The 18,327-nt window shown below is 41.8% G+C and overlaps 1 protein-coding gene and 1 long non-coding RNA gene across 6 annotated transcripts in view; both read right to left on the bottom strand.

Moving 5' to 3' along the window:
* NRG1 (neuregulin 1) overlaps positions 1–1,391 on the bottom strand; it is a 444,984-nt gene extending 443,593 nt beyond the window's left edge. Inside the window, exon 1 of one of the 3 annotated variants that reach the window (XM_064404531.1) lies at positions 1,224–1,391. In XM_064404531.1, coding sequence (XP_064260601.1) covers positions 1,224–1,335 — 112 coding nt within the window. In that variant the 5' untranslated portion in view covers positions 1,336–1,391. The remainder of the gene's footprint in view (positions 1–1,223) is intronic. The other 2 variants (XM_064404536.1, XM_064404537.1) reach the window with 2 other exon arrangements.
* Positions 1,392–7,613: 6,222 nt separating this feature from the next.
* Positions 7,614–18,327, bottom strand: part of LOC135290615 (uncharacterized) — a 54,302-nt gene continuing 43,588 nt past the window's right edge. The window contains exons 5-6 of one of the 3 annotated variants that reach the window (XR_010353368.1): positions 16,408–16,489; positions 7,614–8,844 (exon numbers count right to left, since the gene is read on the bottom strand). This is a non-coding gene — a long non-coding RNA (uncharacterized LOC135290615). Of the gene's footprint in view, positions 9,296–14,535; positions 15,544–16,407; positions 16,490–18,327 lie in introns of those variants that run through there. The other 2 variants (XR_010353367.1, XR_010353369.1) reach the window with 2 other exon arrangements.

Here is an 18,327-nt window from a genome sequence, read left to right as displayed (position 1 = left end):
TAACGCCTGTAGTAAACAGTACTGACTACCCATTAAACAGGCAAACTCCTTTCAGCTTCAGAAAAAAATCCAACAATCTTCCAAGTGCTATACATTTACAGCAAAATGCTTGAAGAGTTTGGTTCCCTGAGAGAATATCTAGGAGCTAAGACCTGTGGATAACTGAATGCAAAGCATGGCTTCCTCACACCTACACACACATATATAACAGCTCTGAGAAATTACAGTTTTAAAGAATCAAAGATGAACACAATACCAAAAATGCAACAGTATGGTCATTATTTATGCAAATGAAGAATATTTGTTGCAAGAAATGCTGCAGGATAACACAGGACGAAAATGTTTAGCTGCTGCAGGAAAGAGAGGCTGAATATTGACTACAAGAAAGAAAGGCTTGAAAATAAGTGTATTGGAACTACTTCTTTTACATTGAGAGGAGTTTGCACTCTAAGAAATGTATTTCCTCCTAGCAGTAAGGACATATTGTTCCCCGACAATCAGTGTCAGTCATGATGTGACTCAAGACTAAGAAAATATAAGAATAATGCATCTAAGTTTTGGCTGACCTCAAATTCATTTAAGCTAATGCATGGCAAAAACTGAGTATACGTTTCCATTTGCAAAACTGCAGGGTGCCAAGGAGCTAGCTTATCTTGTCTGCTGCAAACAGATGTTGAGCAGATAGTGTCCAGACCTGCAAACTGAAAACACCAGCAGCAGCTCTGGACTGGTACCCCGCGCTGTGTTTGTGTCACCCTGTGGTCTAGCCGATCACTGACGGTCTCATCTGCCGTCTGCTTTCTACCACGACCGGATCACAACGCCAGGTCCGGACAGATAGTTCCATACCCCGCGCAGCGACCGTGCCTGTCCGCCGAGACAGCATGGGTAGCACCCCGCAAGGCAGGCAGCCAGGGAAGGAAAGCCTCCTTCCTTCCCCGCGCCTCTCCCTCCGCGCCCGGGGCAGCGAGGGGCCGCGCCCGCCCGGCCGCGCTCAGCACCGCGGACAGCGCGCCGCGGGGCCCGGGACACGGCGCCGCGGGGCCCGGGACACAGCGCCGCGGGGCCCGGGACACAGCGCCGCGGGGCCCGGGACACAGCGCCGCGGGGCCCGGGACACAGCGCCGCGGCCCGCCGGGAGCGCGCCCACCCTCACTCACGCCCACCCGCGCACGCACACACCGCCTCACACTCACACGCACCGCGGCGCCTCCGTCACTCACCACATCCTCCGCAGGGCGCCCCGACGCCGCCGCCGCCGCCGCCCGCCGCCCCCGGCGCCGCGGACGCCCCTGTCAGCGCGGCGGCGGTGGCGCCGGGCGGCCGCGGCTCCATGCGGAGGGCAGCGGCGGCGGCTCGCCTGCCCCAGCCGCCCCGCGGAAGCCGCCGCCGCCGCGCAGCTCCAGAGCGGGAGGGCGGGGAGCCGCGGCCACATGGTGCTGCCCGCCGCCCCGCCCGCCGCCCGCCCCCTGCGCACCGCGCCGCCCCCGCGGCCGCGGCTCCGCGCACCGCCCGGAGCTGCTGGCCTGGCCCCAGAAACGCCAGTCCCGGCCCTGCCTTAGCCGTGCTGCGTCTTTTAGCCCGGTTTCTGTCGCGTCTGTTGTTTGCCGTGCACTTCGCATGGTACTTTCGTAAAGCGAAGTGCCTGTGTTGCTCACAGGTGATGTGCGATAAGCCGGGGTAGATCCCACGTTTCCCAACAAGTTCCTCACGGAGCAAAAGGCTACAGTTGCGCCTGATCGGGGCTCAGACTTGAGCAAGGGTCTCACGCTCCCAATTACTTCACCATGAAGCAACACACACAGGGCAAGTGCTCCTGTCTCTGCATAGCTTCTAGGGTAAGGGGGCACAGAAGGCAAGCAGCAGTAAAAGTGTAAACAGCAAGATTCTGTCATGGAAGAGCTCACTCAAGAATCCAGATTTCTCACTTTTAAATGAAACCTCCATCTACTGGCTCACAGATTCCTCCCTTCTTCACGGGTGAGCCAACCTGACACTTCATCTGTTTCCTTTGGGCTATGAAGTCAGGAAGATGCCTAAGAGGGGAGAACCTTGCCCTCACTGGGTGTCCCTGCCTAGGCACTGAAAACCTCCCAGGAAAGGTGGGTATCTTCTAATCTTCTGTGAGAGCTCTGTATTGCAATGACTGTCTTTTGCCTTTGGTGCATCCCTGAGAGGAGTCTGTTATTTCAGTGCTCTGCCACAATGGACCTGATGACAGCCAGATGAACTCCCTTTCACTCCCAAACTGAAAAAACCCCTTCTTGCTGCCCCTACTGCCCTGTGCCATCCTCCAGCCTCCTCTGCATCTGTGGCCTCCACCAAACTTGCTGCATGGGCTCAGTGTCTGCCTTGAGATGCACTGGGGAACTCAAACTAAACCTGTCATTTGCTGATGCTCAGCTCCAGGAGGTTCTCATCAGCCCATTTCTCTGTCTTGTCAAGATCCCTCTAAAGACCATCCCTCTTCTCCAGTGCATCTGACATTTCCCTCAGTCTGGGAGCATCTGCAAACTTGCTGAGAACACACTCTGTCCCATCATACAGGTCATTAGTAAAGACATTGCACACTTTTGGCCACAGTGTCAGTATTTCAGAGGGACATGACTGGTAACCAGTACCATGCTAGTCTTTGTATTGCTTTTCAAAACACTTGGGCCCCAAGCTCTTGCCAATTTTCCAAGCATGTTTTAGGCCAATTACCCAATGCATATCTTTCCCATGCTCACTTTCCAGTTTTTACTGTATATGAAGTCTAATCTAAAATCCACAGTGCGGGTGGACAGCCATGACTGGTGGCACATTACAATCAGGTATATAGGTATCTGAATTCACAGTACAAGAAGAAATCTCCTTCCCCTTCCACAGTACATGCACTTCAGTATCAGGCTCCTAAGTCCCTAGCAATGAAAATGAACGGAAAAAACAAAGAACAATTAAAAAAAAATTTTGAAGAGAATACTGATTACTTCAATGCATCCCTAATTTGAGCAGTGCCTAACAAAGAGGTCTGATTTGCACTGAAATCTGTGATTGGAACTCAGATATTTCTAGACAGTACAGCTTGCTGATAATTTTTGGCTTTCTAAAAAGCAATGCATTGAAAACTTCCCTTTGTATCATTTAATCTCTCCCCTAGCAAGCAGGCCATCCTAACTGACCATTGGCCAATGACCTAAATTCACCTTTATTATGTGATGAGACTCCTTGATTTTAATATCCAGTTTTCTTGAAATTTCCATGTCTCACTCTGTAATTTTAATACTAGAACTAATGTTCACAATTCAAAATATTTAACAACAGCAGGAAGTGACCCCTTTGTATAAGAAAATGATGCTTTTCTTTCTTTTCACAAATATCTGCATTTTAAACAGAAAATGAAAAATAATTTGTCTCCTTAATTCCAGAGAGGGTTCGCTAATTCAGTTCAATTCAATTGAACAGTTGCTATCTAATTACTATTCTGGGGAAAAGTCTCCATATAGGAAAGCTCTTCAGTATGTGTTTATAGTTAAACATGTTCTAAAACCTACAAATTTTCAACAAAGCACTGCAACCTGTACTTTAGTATGTGCTTAAGCATCTTCCTCACTCAGGGTTTTATTCTGGAGAAAAACAAAACAAAAACAAAAAACAAGGCTACATTTGATTTTGCAGGCATAGTCAACAAAAGCAACCAGAAAGCCACCAGAAAGACTGGGAAAAAAAATTCACATTTGTAGCATGATTACAAAGATACTTACAGTGAATTCAATGCCCCCCATCACATCTGTGTAGCAAGAAGCATGGATCATGTAAGTGGATCTTCCTGTGGCATTTATGAAATCCCCGCATAGGGATGTGGGGATTTCATGCAGACAGCAAAATTGAAGTAAATACTCAGTACAACTTCCAAGGCTTCAGTACATGCATATTTCATCTGTGGTTCATAAAATCACAGAATAAGCTGTGTTGGAAAGGACCCACTCATTAAGTCCAACTCCTGGCCATGCACAGAATCATCCCCAAGAGTTACACCATGTGCCTGAGAGAATTGTCCAAACACTTCTTGAACTCTGTCAGGCTTGGTGCTGTGACCACTGACCTGAGGAACCTGTTTGAATAGAAGAACCTTTTTCTAATATCCAACCTAAACCTCCCCTGACAGAGCTTCATGCCCTTCCATCAGGTCCTGTCACTGGGTGCAGGAGAGAGAGATCAGTGTCTGCCCCCTCTTCCCTCACGAGGAAGTTGTAACTGCAATGGGGTCTCCCCTCAGTCTCCTCCAGGCTGAACAGAACAAGTGACTTCAGCCACTCCTCTTACAGATTCCCCTCAAGGTGGTCCACCATCTTTTTTTGCTCTCCTTTGGATGATCTCTAAGAGTTTAATATCTTCCTTATATTGTGGCACCCAAAACTGTCCCCAGCACTTGAGGTGAAGCCACCTCAGCACAGAACAGAGCAGGACAATCCCATCCCTTGCCCAGCTGGTGATACTGTGCCTGATGCATCCCAGGGCGGAGGTGGCTTCCACGGCTCTGCTGGCTCATGTTCAACTTGCCCTTGACAGTGACCCCCAGGTCCCTTTCTGTGGCACTGCTCGTTGACAAGGAGCCACAGCTTTTGTGCCAGCTCTAGTGGTAGAACTCAGCAAGCTATTTGCTTGATCAGCAATGGTGAGCAGATAATAAGAGGCAGATCCTGACAAAGCTTCTTGCATCTTAAGGGTTTTATGAAGAGCTGACAAGGCTTCTGCATCATTAAACAGATTTATGCTTAGAACAACTTTGAAACTTCAAAATGCCGTGTAGCTCATGTAAGTGTGTGCTGACAGTGTAGATCAGACAAACTCCAGACAACGACATGCATCAACCTAATGTTTTACTTCCATTTCTAAGTATCAGGCCTACACAGGGGAATGTCTGTATTTTACTAGCAGCTCTTTGTAATACATACCAGCCATCACCAAAGATTGTCCAGTCACCCTCACAACAAGCTGTGTCAACACTGGTAGATTGCAGGACTTCCATTCCTTCTGCCCTTTTGTAGGATTTACGGCAACTCACACAGGGGCAAACAGAAACAGCAGAAGTTGAGCAGGTGCTGTCTTGTGTCTCTCTGTAAGCCTGCACTTGGTGACAGTAGCTTAGGATGCTGCAGCAGCAGCAGTGGGAATTCTCACCGTGCTGTATCCTGACTCTGAAAAACTGCCTAGTCCTTATGGACAGCTGCTTTCAGTGAAAGGGGAAAATGTGCTGATTCTTAGAGATGCTCAATATCTGGAAGAACTGAACTATCACCCCATTCAGCACCCTTCAGGCTGAATTTTTTCCATTCTCCCATCAACAGCCCTAAAGAAGACTTAAGTCCCTAAGGTCTTAATTATTTGTCTCTTTCATTAACCACTCTGTACTCATCACTACCTTCATTGCACTTACAAAGAGTAGGACCATCAGACCATTTCACACCTACCAAAAAAAAAAAAGTAAGTTTAATTTCAACTATATATGGTTAACATCAGGCAGCATTGGGATGCAAAATATCTAAGGCACAAAACTACAGGGGTTTTTTTACGTGCTTTCATGAGAGTGAAGCAGCCACATCAGTTATCAATTACTGCAAAACTTCAAAGCAGCACAAAAGCAGAGGCTTCCTTAGGTTATAGGAGAATCCAGAGTTCTTGTGCAGAAAACATGTGCCATGTTTTCACTATTTTATGTGGGAACACAAAATGTATTATGTACGTAGGTAAAAGCATGTGTGTGTGTGTGTGTGCACCCATGTGTGTGTGTGTGCACCCATATATGTGTGTGCACCCATGTATGCATAATAGCCAATAGAAAAGAGGAGTAGCATCCAGTTTTTCTTAGAGAAATCTGAGTATTCACACAATATCAAGTCCTCCAAGACCTAGTGCTACAGTGGTGAATCAAGAAACACATGAACCCTGCTTTCTGAAGTCTTCTCCTGCAACAGAATGACAGTAGCTGAGATGGCCATACTCCAGCAAGAATATCTGGGGGAAGGCTGAAGACCAGCCTTGCACAGAGGGTCTTAGAATTGCTTTTATCTTTTTCAGCATATTTGCTAATATGAGATTCTGAGCCAATTGTTCTGCAGAAACACAGAAGTGATAAACGCAAGTAACTTGTGAACTCGGGTAACCGTGTCAAGATAAGATTTTTAAATAATAATAAGATAATGATTTTTAAATAATCATTCTGAGATCTATTTTAGCTGAAGCATTAGGGCCAAAATATTTCCTTTGATAAGGTATCCCACAATCTTATTCCTCTACCAGTAAGAGATTCTTCTAACTTCCAGCCTAAATACATACTTGGCACAAACACCACTAATAAGACCTAGTTGATACCATTCTGCATTTGGAATAGCAATGTTCTCCTCTCTTCCTGCTCCAGAGTGCTTATGAGCAATTCAGTGTTGTCTCTAAGTTCATCCTTAGGGTGCAAAAAGATATTTTTACCTCCTTTTCTAACAAGGAGCATTCATCCTTTCTAACAACTGCTCTACCAGCTTTCCTCACGCTGATCCTTTCCTCATGTTTCCTCATATTATTGGTCCTGTGGCTTTTTGGCCGTGCACTGTTTCAACCGCAGTGACTGGTGGCCAAGGCCCCTTTCTGCCCCAGTGACTGGCACTGATACCCCACTCACTTTGGTAGCTGCCACTACTGGTCTGGGGCACCAAAACCCTTGGTCTAAATCCAGTTGCCAGCACCAAATTCATCACATCAGTTCACCCAGTAGCTGGTACTTAGTCCTTGCAGCAGTCATGCACATGAGATAGAGACCATGACTATGCAGTTAGATGAGAAAATATGTGAGAAGAAGACAGAACAGATTGTAGTAATTAGGTACCAGAACAGTCAACATGACCAGTCACCAACGTGGTGACCAGTCTCATGTTACAGGCGCCTAGTTCCTCCTACACCCCTTTTTGTCTGACCCTCTCCTTTCCATGAATCTTCAGCAACTGCCGAGTCTCCAGCATCCTGCATCTTTTGAGTCTGCATCCTTATCAGTTGCCCCACTGTGCCTCTGAATTTATTGCTATCCCATCAGTCACTGAGATTAGTCAGGTTTGTTTCTCATCTTTATCACAGTTACATTTTTCTTTCATTTTTGTGTTTCTGCCTCTCTTGTTCATGGGTTTCCTTTTCCCTGTAGTGTCCCATATGACAAGGTGATTGACCAGCCAATCACATGTTCTAACTCCAGACTTCTTACCCTTCCAAGATTTTATGTCTTCTTCTTTCTTAGTCTCTAACACTGACAGGATAATTTAAAATCAGGGACAAACTGAGGTATTATGGAAGGAGTTCCCATAGTCAAACAACAGGATTAGAAGGGAGGCAACAATGGGAAAGGCATCAGGAGTACAATTTGTTGCTGATGCAGCCTGAAAATACTTACATTTGGAATTGCTAAAATGAAAATTGTCAAAATAATTCACCATTTTTTTTCCCATAAACGTTGTCATAATTTTGTGTGGTTTGTTTTTTTTCCATTCTGATCCAGAGCAGAAATCTACAAGTGTTTACTGACAGCTGTAGCTTGAGTTTTTCAAGCAGCTGCATTTACTTTATTACTTTATTGCTTACAATTTCATTGTTGCTAAATTTATTTATTATGTATTACTTTATTCCTATAATCTATTTTATTATTTATTACTTTATTACTATATTTAGCCTTCTTATTTTACACTATGACTAGAAATGGTCTAGGAAGGACATAAAAAAGAAAAAGACAAATACAAAGAGTAAAAAGACAAAGAACATCCCTAGAGAACAACAATCTAACAGAATTTGTCTGAATCACCTTCTTATGAGCAGTTCACTAAGTGTTTTTGTTGTAGTCTATATTCTTGCGTTTGAAGGATTATTTTAAATGTAGAATTTACTTTGAAACGTTCCATGGAATTTTTTCAAAACATTAATTCCCTGCAATACACTCTAAGAAAAACACCCCGCAGGTTGAACTTTATTAGAATTATTCCAATGGCCCATGCCAAAGTATTTGCGGAAACTTAATGGTTTCTTGGAATCTCAGTTTGAAACAAGTAGAACAGTAACACGTATAAACAAATTATGTGCGCACAGCACAGAGCCACATTTGTAAACTCCTCCAAAAGGCTGCATAGATCTGCAAAAACAACAACAAGAATTCTGTTTGAGGCAGTTTTGTTAGGTGGTGGTTCAGTTTATTTGTTTGATTTGGGTTGGTTTGGGGGTTTTTTGTTGTTTTTTGTCCCTGGGATTACATGCATTGGCTTTGCCAGAGGCAAGGTTAAACTGGTAATGACAAGTGCTGGTGGCCTAGTGGTGCTGTTGTTTGCCACAACAATTAGTTTGATTCAGCCTGAGCTTTGACATGGCAGCGCAGGTGGCTATGAACGCGTTACCCGCAGACAGCAGATGGCACAGCTCTGATGTGTGCGGCCTTATGTCTCCCTCTGGTGGCTCCATTTCAAACCCTCAGGCGCTTCCTGCTGCCCCTGAGCTGCTCGAGAAAGCCACTCCACTCAGCCAAGACCATTGCATTCTTTCACCAACACTGAGGGTTCCCCTCTGGTATCATCTTTATCCCGGGTGCCTTGGAAGCTGTTGACACTTGAGAGTTTGGCTGCTTGGAGCTGTGTGTCTCAAGTGAGGTCCCTTGCAGAGCATTCTGCCGTCTCACCCATCTGTATTTCCATATCCTCTCTAAAAATCGTCCACTGGACACAAATCCCAGAAGTGTCAGGTTCAAAAATTGTCCATTTTTTGGAGCTCCAATCCAAGGATTTTTGCTTGCCTTGACAAAGACACCTTATTTGCTTGGTCCATGATGCACAGGCTCTTACTCTAATAGATTAGACAAGAAAATGCAACATTGAAAGCCATTTCTCCTTAGTATGTTGTCTTTTCCTTTTCCATAGAGAAATGAAATTAAAATTAGTTTCCAGATATAATATTTTACGCTACTGAAAGAGACAACATGCTAATATTTTATTCTTTTGCAACAGAGAAACAGACACACACTCTGTTTTGATAGCTGCTGCAAAACAGAGGCTCATTTTTGAGGATCTAAACTTATCCCCACCTTTCCTGTACACTGATATCACTGGAAGAATACTGTGTCATAGAAGTGCACTTCCCAAAGTATCTGTTCTGGTTTTGAAGTTTTGCAGCACTTTGGACCTGCTTATCACTTTTCAAAGGGACTGATGGAGAACAGGCAAAAATGGAAACTGCTGCTTGTTTCAAGTCCGAGTGTGAATATTATACCATGGTAGACCAGTCTTCCAAAAGTGTCCTTCAGGATGCAGCATATATTGTGATGGCACAAACAAAAAAAAATTTGTTTTCTTGTTAATTTTGCTGGAGGTAGAAATTTATAAAACTCAGTAATAAATTCATAAACCAAACAATAAACACAAGAGTTTTCTCAAATTGTGACAGCACTAAATGTTCTCTTCTCCCCATGCAACTCAGTTCAGCAGCAGCTTATCCCCTTGTTTATTTTCCAACTGAAGAAGGAAAAGAGCAGTTTCACACCTTTAATCCTTATAAGTTGCTCATATATTACATATTGTTTGCACTGAATTCAACTTAGAAAAGATAGGTGTCTCCTTGAAAGAAACCCCAAAAGACCCCCAAATCTCCACCAAACAAACAAAAAACAACTGGAAAAACCCCCTCGAACAAACACCTCTCATTGAGATGCTTCAACAAGGAAATAAGCAGAAAAAAGAAACTTCTGAGAAAAAAAAAAAAAGAGGCATTTTCTCTTAGTTTCATCAAATGCAAATTTCTAATGACTAGGCAACAGTAAGAGGAGAAAAGAAACAAAGTTTGCCTGCTGTGCACAACTGAGGGAGGAACTGGAAAAGGGCAACCTGTCATGTTTGTTCCTTTTGATGGCTGTAAAAACAGTTAGAAGAACCAAACCCACTACCTTTTTGCTTGAATATGATACTTAAGTGTTTACATTTGAAAAACATCTATCCTATTTATTTGTGTTTACATGAGTTTGTGCAAGTTAGTTCTTCAAAGTGTGTTCGTGGTGTGGGGTTTTTTTCCCCTAAAGCTTTCTTGTCAAGTAAACTCTGTGTGGTTTCCCATACACAGAGATTGGCATTCACTGCCTTCCAATATGCATGTCTGATTATAAAGTGGTTTCCCTCTGACTGCTTTGAAGCAGAGAAATGCACCCATGCTGCTAGCCTTTATGTTGTAATATCACTCTTTTTCCACTGCAGAAAGCATCTAAATATAAATGAGTGCAAATATCTGGAAAACAAAAAAGAAATTATTATCAGTTTCAATAAAATCACTTGATAAAGGGAAAATGCAGAAGCATTCTTTTGTGAATCTGTCACATTCTTTGAAACTAAAACAACATTGGTTTATAATGGGACTGAGAGTGCTTTATACAACAGGAGTCAAATTCACAGCTGGGCAAGGTTCTTGCATGCATCAGCAAAGACTTGCATCAGGCCCCTAAGGGCTTCAATGAAACTGAGTTAGAATGTTCACATGATTCTATGCAGAGCCTTTAATCTCATACAATGCTTGAGAAAACTGCATTGTATTCTTGAAAAAAAATATTATACAGTACTCCAAGATCTGTGTTGTCTGAAATGTTCATGCCTGTCAGGTCCTATTTTGGTATCACTTGCCTAAGTTCAGAGAGCACGTGACTCTGTTATTCTGTCTTTCTGCCTCCTTAGAGGCTCAACTGAAAAATTAGTCTATAGCTAACTATATTGCTTGACCTGTACAAGCAGAATTGTAAGGGAAACAGCACAATACTTTTTGCACTTTTAGTAATAAAAAAATTGCAAGGACTTAATATTTGTGCATAATTCTTATTTTCTAATTTAGAAGACAAAGTGTGCTTCTCAACAGAAGAATCCATGTTTAAGGACGAAAAATAGTAAAGTGGAGTGATCAGCCTACCAGTATACAAAAGTGGCATTTGATCAAAACTTAACAGCATTTGTACTATATAACTGAAATATACATCCATTAATATACTCTTTCTTTTGTTTTAGTAGGCTAACTAGCTGAAGGGCCAGCTGCTAGCAAAACTGGTATCTACTTAACAATAGTCCACATGAACAGGAAATAAGTTGGAATGTTGTGCTTCTCTATCAGATCCCAGCCTAGCATGGTATCTGATGGTGTACTTTAGGGCCAAACACAGTCCTACTGAAGTAAAAAAGGTACAGAGTTAAATGCATTAACTGCTTTACTGAGCCTGGAAGGGACAAGTGGACAGCTGCCACGGAGAACTTCCTGGTATGTAGGACTCTCCCTTGGTCTTTGAGACATCCTGGGCAGGCTAACACATCTCAGCCTGGAACTGAGGTGAAGCACTGCCTTCTTCATATCCTCCCTGTCTTCCCATGGAGGTCCCAAGGATTTCAGTGGAGGACAGTGGGGAATAGCACTGAATGACAGGTTCCAAGCCATATACTCCTGCAACAAGGTAGCTCATGCTACTAAGAAGTGAGAAAAGAGCTGAGGACAGGACTTGGGATGAGCAGGTGTATACTACTTTGTTTGTTTTTTTGTTTGCTTTTCAATTGAGGAAGGTCTATTAAAAAGTGGCAACTTCTAGGGAAAGGTGAGATGAGTGGATAGGGAAATATGTATCTCCATGCTCTTAAAGAACTCTTCTTTCATAGTATGTAGTAGAAGGAAAACTGTGCAGGGCTGTAAAACTTCCTTGACAGCAAGCCTGAAAAACTGTGATTTTGTGTGAACACAGGTCAATTTGTTCCACTTGCTGGACTGAGAGGTCCACCACACTGGACTTAGAACTCTGCCTCACTGCAGATCTACCCCACAGCTGTGCTGCACCAAGCAGTGATCTTCACCAATTTAAGATTACCCATGCTGCATGCTCTGAACTAGCAGCAAGGGGTAGTTTGCCTCCTCTGTGTACTGGGGTGGATTTAGTTTTCTTTGTAGCAGCACAAATGGTGCTGTGTTTTACATTTGTGTTGAAAATAGTTAATAACAACATCCACAGTGTTTTAGCTCTTGCTGTGTAGTGCTTGCTCATCATCTGTTTCTCACTCTGTTTTCTCCTAGGGCATAGTCTAGGATGAGGAGAGCTAGGACAGCTGACCTGAACTGACTGGAGAGATACTTCATAATACACAGCATCATGCTTTGCAAGAAAACCAGGGGAGGTAAGTTTTGTTGTAAGTAGCCACTCTTGGAGGTAGGCTGGACATCACTCTGCTGCTGGCAGGTGTAGAATTGCTTTTACATCACTTGCTCTTTTCCACAATTTTCTTCTTTACTGATTAACCTGTCTTTACTTTGACCCATAACTACTTTTTTTTGTTTGGTTTGGTTTGGTTTCCACTTTTTTCCTCCCATCCCACTGGGAGGCTGGAGTGAGAAGTGACTGGAAGGGAGCTTAGCTTCCCAGGATCAACCCTCCAAACCAAAAAAGCAGGCAATATTGGCTGTTGGGTGAGTTTGCCAGCAGCAGAGTACCTCTTGCAGAGGGAGCAATTAACATCTGTGCCTGAGCCATCTCTGTGGAAGCAAAGCAGGAGGATGGAAGTGTGCAGCACAAAGGATTGAGCTGCTCGCACCGGGGATGCAAGAGGACATCTGGATAAGGACAGAGAGCAGCAATTCCTCACCCATTAGTAATTCACCAAGTGGTTGTCTTGTAAATGTAGGCCTGGTTTAGTATGTGACATTTCACATACATGCTAAAAAGCTAGACTGTGAGCCAGCTACCTAAAGCTCTGCTGACATCTGGTGCTGAACAGAAAATGAGTATTCAGTGCAGTAAGGTTCTCCACTTTGAAACAATATCTTATGGGACAGGAGTTGCATTTTTTTCAGCCTGTCTCCCAAAACAGCAATCTTCCACACAGCCTGCTTGGCATACTCACATGTATAGAGAGTCTCAGTTCTCAGACAAAGACTCTTTAGAAATATTTGAAATTAGAAATTAAGTAGAAACTGAAAACCACATATTAATTCGTGGGAACATTCATTTTTGTCAAGATTTGAATCCCTCATGGAGCATAGAGTTGAGTTTTTAATCAGTGGTCACCTTAATTGGAATAGATTTTATGTCTTGCAATATACTTCTTGATAGAGTTAACAAAAAAACAAAAAAATATTTAGGCATTTTTTCAAATTTTGGTGTGCTTTAACTTTCAGGTTTATTTTAGAAGGAATCTAGATTTGAGTACAGAATCTTCTGTGGATTTGAATTCCAAGATTTCTTTTAACTGGCTTTAAAGTTTTTTTCATAAAAATTGCCTTTTTTACTGAGAAATCTGCTCTTGGCAGTATTAAAAGATTTGTGCCAGCTTTGTCTATGCTTAGCAAACCTTTGATTGTAATGCATTGTCCCGTAGAGAGAATGTTAAAAAGAATACTCTTTCCAGTTCTGCAAGGAGTTAGTGTAGGAAACTGCGCGGTAGCACATATCAAGTATTGTTCATTAAAGAATTTTTATGGGCTTGGGCCTATTCTTCAAATGTTTAAAAATAGTAAAGGAGATTTTTCTCTTTTGAAAGTTGTCTCTTGCAAATAATTAATTATCAATTATACTGAACAACATAATTCATTATTTACTGGACAAACAGTGATCCATCTGCTATATTCATACCACCATCCAGTAGCAGATGTTTTGTATAAAATAAAAAATTGCTATAGATGAATATTGCCGTCAGTATCCACTCTCAAGCACCAGCTATCAATGGTTTAGGAGCTACGACTAACCTTTAACTAAAACCTATTCTTCTTTGCATAGTAGGTCTAGCAGCTCCACTAATTCAGCCTATTAATTTCTAACTTTTTCACATATTTGTCCAACCTGATGACCAATGACAAGGAGTTTCATAGATTGTCTGTACATATTTATCTTCCATAAAAATAAGAGAGATTTGGGAGAAATGCTTTATATTTTCAGAGCCATAGGACCATCATCTCCAACAACTAGGGTGATGTTTTTTGCAAAAAAAAAAATTTTCTAAGTAATGTTTTTTGCAAAAAAAAAGCATTAAGTATTTTAACTTCGCTAGTGAGTTAATCAGAAATCATATTTCTCTTTCAGATTTGATGCTCCGCCCATTTCTGTAGGTCTCAACATTGCAATTGTCAGGAACAAAACTCAAAATTAATTTTAAATTAATATAATTTTTTTTAACATTCCAGTTGTGTGAGAGCATCTTAGACAAAACTATTTCTAAAGATGTTTTAGTTTGTATTGCTCCTGTAAATTTGGAGGGGGCATGAAATTGATTTAATGTATCAGTTACCAAAAAACATTGCTGGAATGTTTCCATGCTCTCAGAAAACTGTCATTTTTTTCCCCTTTCCAAGAAAAAAAAAAGGGTGAGCTATCTGTTTTCAGGTAGTTGAAGCCTAATGTGTTACAAAACCACTCAGAATTGATATGAAATAGTCTGAAATAAAGGTTAGTCATTTCCATGTAGGAAACTTGTGCCACATAACACAAACATGTTAAGTAGACTGGATAGATATAATCTATGTGAATTTTAAAGTGCTTGCGAGAGCCTTCCATGGAAAATCTTTCAGGAAGATGCAGAGGCATAGAAAGGAAAAGGGAAGTGCTGTGACAGATAAAACTAGTTAGGAAAAGCTGTGAGACTGAACAGCCAGCCCTCAACATGGAAAAGCATGTCATATATTCAGGCCTGGTCTGCAACATAAAGTTAATTAGGTCATGATAGTTAAGGCTGAATTAAGTCTGAGTCATTGCTTTGAAGTGCAAATGAACTATTAGAATGTGGAAGAGAAAGTATTCTCCCCTACGGTATTTTGCTATTGCTTTAGCTAAAAAGTGAGCTTCAAGAGAACTTTCAAATAAGCACAGAATTTGATTTATGAAGCCTAATCCTACAAATGAGTCTTTTCACCTTGTGCCCAGTCTTTACCACCACTTAGCTCAAATAGTGGAATAACCCAGGCTCCTCCCATATACTGAATTTCACTCAAGTCTTGTTCACAGGCTACTATTGAAGAACTCCTCTCATTCCTCTATATTTGTGACTGAAAGGCTTCTTCATTGCAGAAACAAATGCAAAATGTCCTAATTTCATAATTAACTGTGCTTTCAAAATGTTTGTCTTTCTGCCGTGTCCCTCTGCCTATCTGCAGCAGGGGCTCTAGTCTTTCCCAGGCACAGCTGAGTTTCCCTCTAAGAAAAAAGAAATCCATATCAGCTGACAGAGAGGGTTCTGTAGCACAGCCCCAAGCTGTACCCACAAGGTCAGAAAGCCACCACTGGAAGTATCAAGTTCTTTGAGCACTTTCCTAAGTAAAAAAAAAAAAAAAATAGGGATATCCCTGCCTGCAATGAAGTATTGTTGCCAAAGTAGTCATTCCTTCCAAGCATTTCAAGACAAGCATAAGGGACTGCATCTGTTCACAAAGGAGGACTAGACAGTTGAAGAGTAGAACAGAGAACAAGGAAAAGGTGTCACTGGGATTAGAGAGCAGCTCCAGACCCTGATTGTTGGCCTGATGTACATGCAGCAGCTGTTCCGGGTGCCCCTGTAAAGAAGAAAATTACCACTCCTTGGAAGTGTTAAGAGTATGTGAGATCAAAAACGCTACCCATCCCAAACAGAAAAATTTCAATGTTAAAATGTTAAAAAAAAAAAAAAGATATGAAGGCAGCAGAGCAGGCCCTTGATTACTGCTTTGGTACTACTATAAAACACAAGCTATACTTGAAAAGCAGATACAAGGAAAAGCTAATACAATGGTAATTATTTTAAAATTCCATTAAGAGATATGAGAATTTATCCATATCAGTTTTCTTAAAATAAAACCTACAGTAAAGGAAGAAGGCAACTTTTTTAGTAACAGAGTGGTCTATTTCCGCTAAGTTGCTTGCTTTTACAATTGCAAATGAGTTGTTTGTGTGGAAATAGTAGTTTAGGAGAACAGTTTAGTTTTGTAATAACCCCCGTGATTATGATGAAAGCCCCCATTTTCACATCTTTTTTCTGTCACTGAAAAAACAAGTTTGTTTTCATATAGCGAGAATGCTCCAGCAAGCTCCGGAATTTGCTAGTATTGTTGGCATGTATAAATAGAGCATTTTTTTAATGTGCCACAGGGAATCTGCAGCTGCTTGCTGAATACAGACAGAAAGCAAATGTTTTACTCTTGTTACAGATCTGCGTGCTTGTCCTCCAAGCCTGTCTGTTCTGAATGAATTTCACTGGAGCCAAGCCCTCAGTAGGTGCATTATGTTTGCATAATAAGGAGGATGCTTGCTTTGGGGTATTTTGTGAAGTTGCTTCATGTTAATGACTGCCTTGAGGCTGAGTGAGAAACACAGGCACCTTCCACCTTGTGCACAGTGGCTCATTTTGCAAACAGTCCTTCAAAAACACAGCTGTGACTTACCTGGTGGAAGAAAGTGTTCAGTTCCCTTGAACCGCATTTAGGCTTTGCAAATTGTCTCTTTATTCACATACCACATGAACTGCTAAAAAAAAATTACTTCATTTTACTCCTCCAGCTTTGACTGATAAAGATCCAATTTTCCTTAGCATTGTGATTCTGTCCCTCCACACTACCCTCTCCTTGAGTGGTAAAAGAGGAATTAGACCCTAAATGCCTTGCTTCAGACATGAGTCATTGTTTCATTGTTGCATGAATACACCTATTTTTAGACTTAAAATAGCAAAGAGGACAAGTTGCTTGAGTCACCATGCCTTAAATTGTCTGAATTTGAAGATTAACAAGAATAAAGCAACATATTGCATTTCAACAAGGCAAAAAGTGAATTATTTTTAGATGTCTGTAGTTGATATTAGGAAGTATTTTATTGGCTGTACTTTTACTAATCAACAACTGATGGGAAACATGTCCCAGTTTTACGTTTTGTCTTAAGATTCTTCTGTAAAATAAAAATATTTGTATATATCCTTTACAGGATAAGTTAATTCAGAGGATTATGCGCTGTCAGTGAAATGCAAGCAAGACACATTACTCCAAAACCTATCAGAGCATCAATAATCTGCTCCCATAAACTTCTTAACATGATAAGACAAAACCTAATTGTATATAAAGAATTATAGAATGGTTGAGGTTGAAAGAGATCTCTGGAGGTCACTTGGTCCAACCTCCCTTCTCAGGTCTTAAACAAGCATCCAGAACCAAGACTGTGTCCAGATGTCTTTTCAATTTCCCCAAGCAAGGAAAGTTCACAACCAACTCATTAACCTCCTTTGCTGCAAGGGAACATGGCGAGTTCATCACTGACTTGGAGTACACCAGAACCATTTCCAAAAGGGTTATATTTCTGAAAGAAGAAGTCCATACAGCAGTGGGGAAGATGTTGGAAGATTCTTTTAACTTTATCACTGTAGTGTATCATCCCTAGATTTGTGGTTAATTCTCAGTTTTGTCCCCTACACCTGTGACTAGTAAGTAATTTTCCAGCTAATGTTTCCTTATTTACTTGTATTATTATTATTATTAATATATACTAGCTAATATCTTAATTTTGAGAACAGGGATTGTATGTCAGAGCAAAGAATGATCAGAGAAGAACATTATGACTTGATCACATATTTGAGTTGGTCACAAGGAGAAAAGATTCACCAGAAGACCTGGAATCATATTCAAATAAGTCTGTGGAAATTATTTGTATATATGCATATATTCAAAAATGTGATGAATATGTATTTTTTCAGGAATATAACCTGGTCTGATAGCTTCCTTAGTTTGCATACTTTGAGGAAGATTCCAGCAGTGAGTCTTGCATCCAGCAGTGCTAATGAAGCAGGCTTTCTAACCTAAAAAATTGTTGGAGAGTTTATTTTCCAGTTTTCAGTGACAACCCCCAAATCCTTTTACGCTAGGGTTTATTCTGTCTGGGTGGACCTCAGCTTCTGCTGGTTCCTGGGGTTCTTCCTTCCCAGGCTGCAGAACTTTGTCTTTGCCAGCTTTGAACTTTATGTGGTTCCTCATTCCTCAACTTGTCAGGGCCCCTCTGGAAGGCACAACAGCCCTCTGGTGTGTCAGCTGTCCTCCCAGTTTTGTACTGTCACCAGACTTGCTGAGGGCACACTCTGCCCCGACATGCAGACCATAGGAAAGCGGACAGGATTGGTCTCTGGGATGAAGCATTGGTTACTGGCCTCCAACTAGACCCTGTGTGACTGATCACTAACCTCTGCCCCTGCCTCTTCAGTCAGTTTTCAGTCTCAGACTCAATGAGGTTGGCTCATCCAGACCATAATTTATGAGCTTCTCTGTGAAGATGTTATAGGAGACAGTGATGAAAACTTTGCTGAAGTCAAGGTAGAAAACAACAAC

Source organism: Passer domesticus, chromosome Z, assembly GCF_036417665.1.
Source record: "Passer domesticus isolate bPasDom1 chromosome Z, bPasDom1.hap1, whole genome shotgun sequence".
NCBI classification, from domain to species: Eukaryota; Metazoa; Chordata; class Aves; order Passeriformes; family Passeridae; genus Passer; species Passer domesticus.
This window is presented reverse-complemented; position numbering and strand designations above follow the sequence as displayed.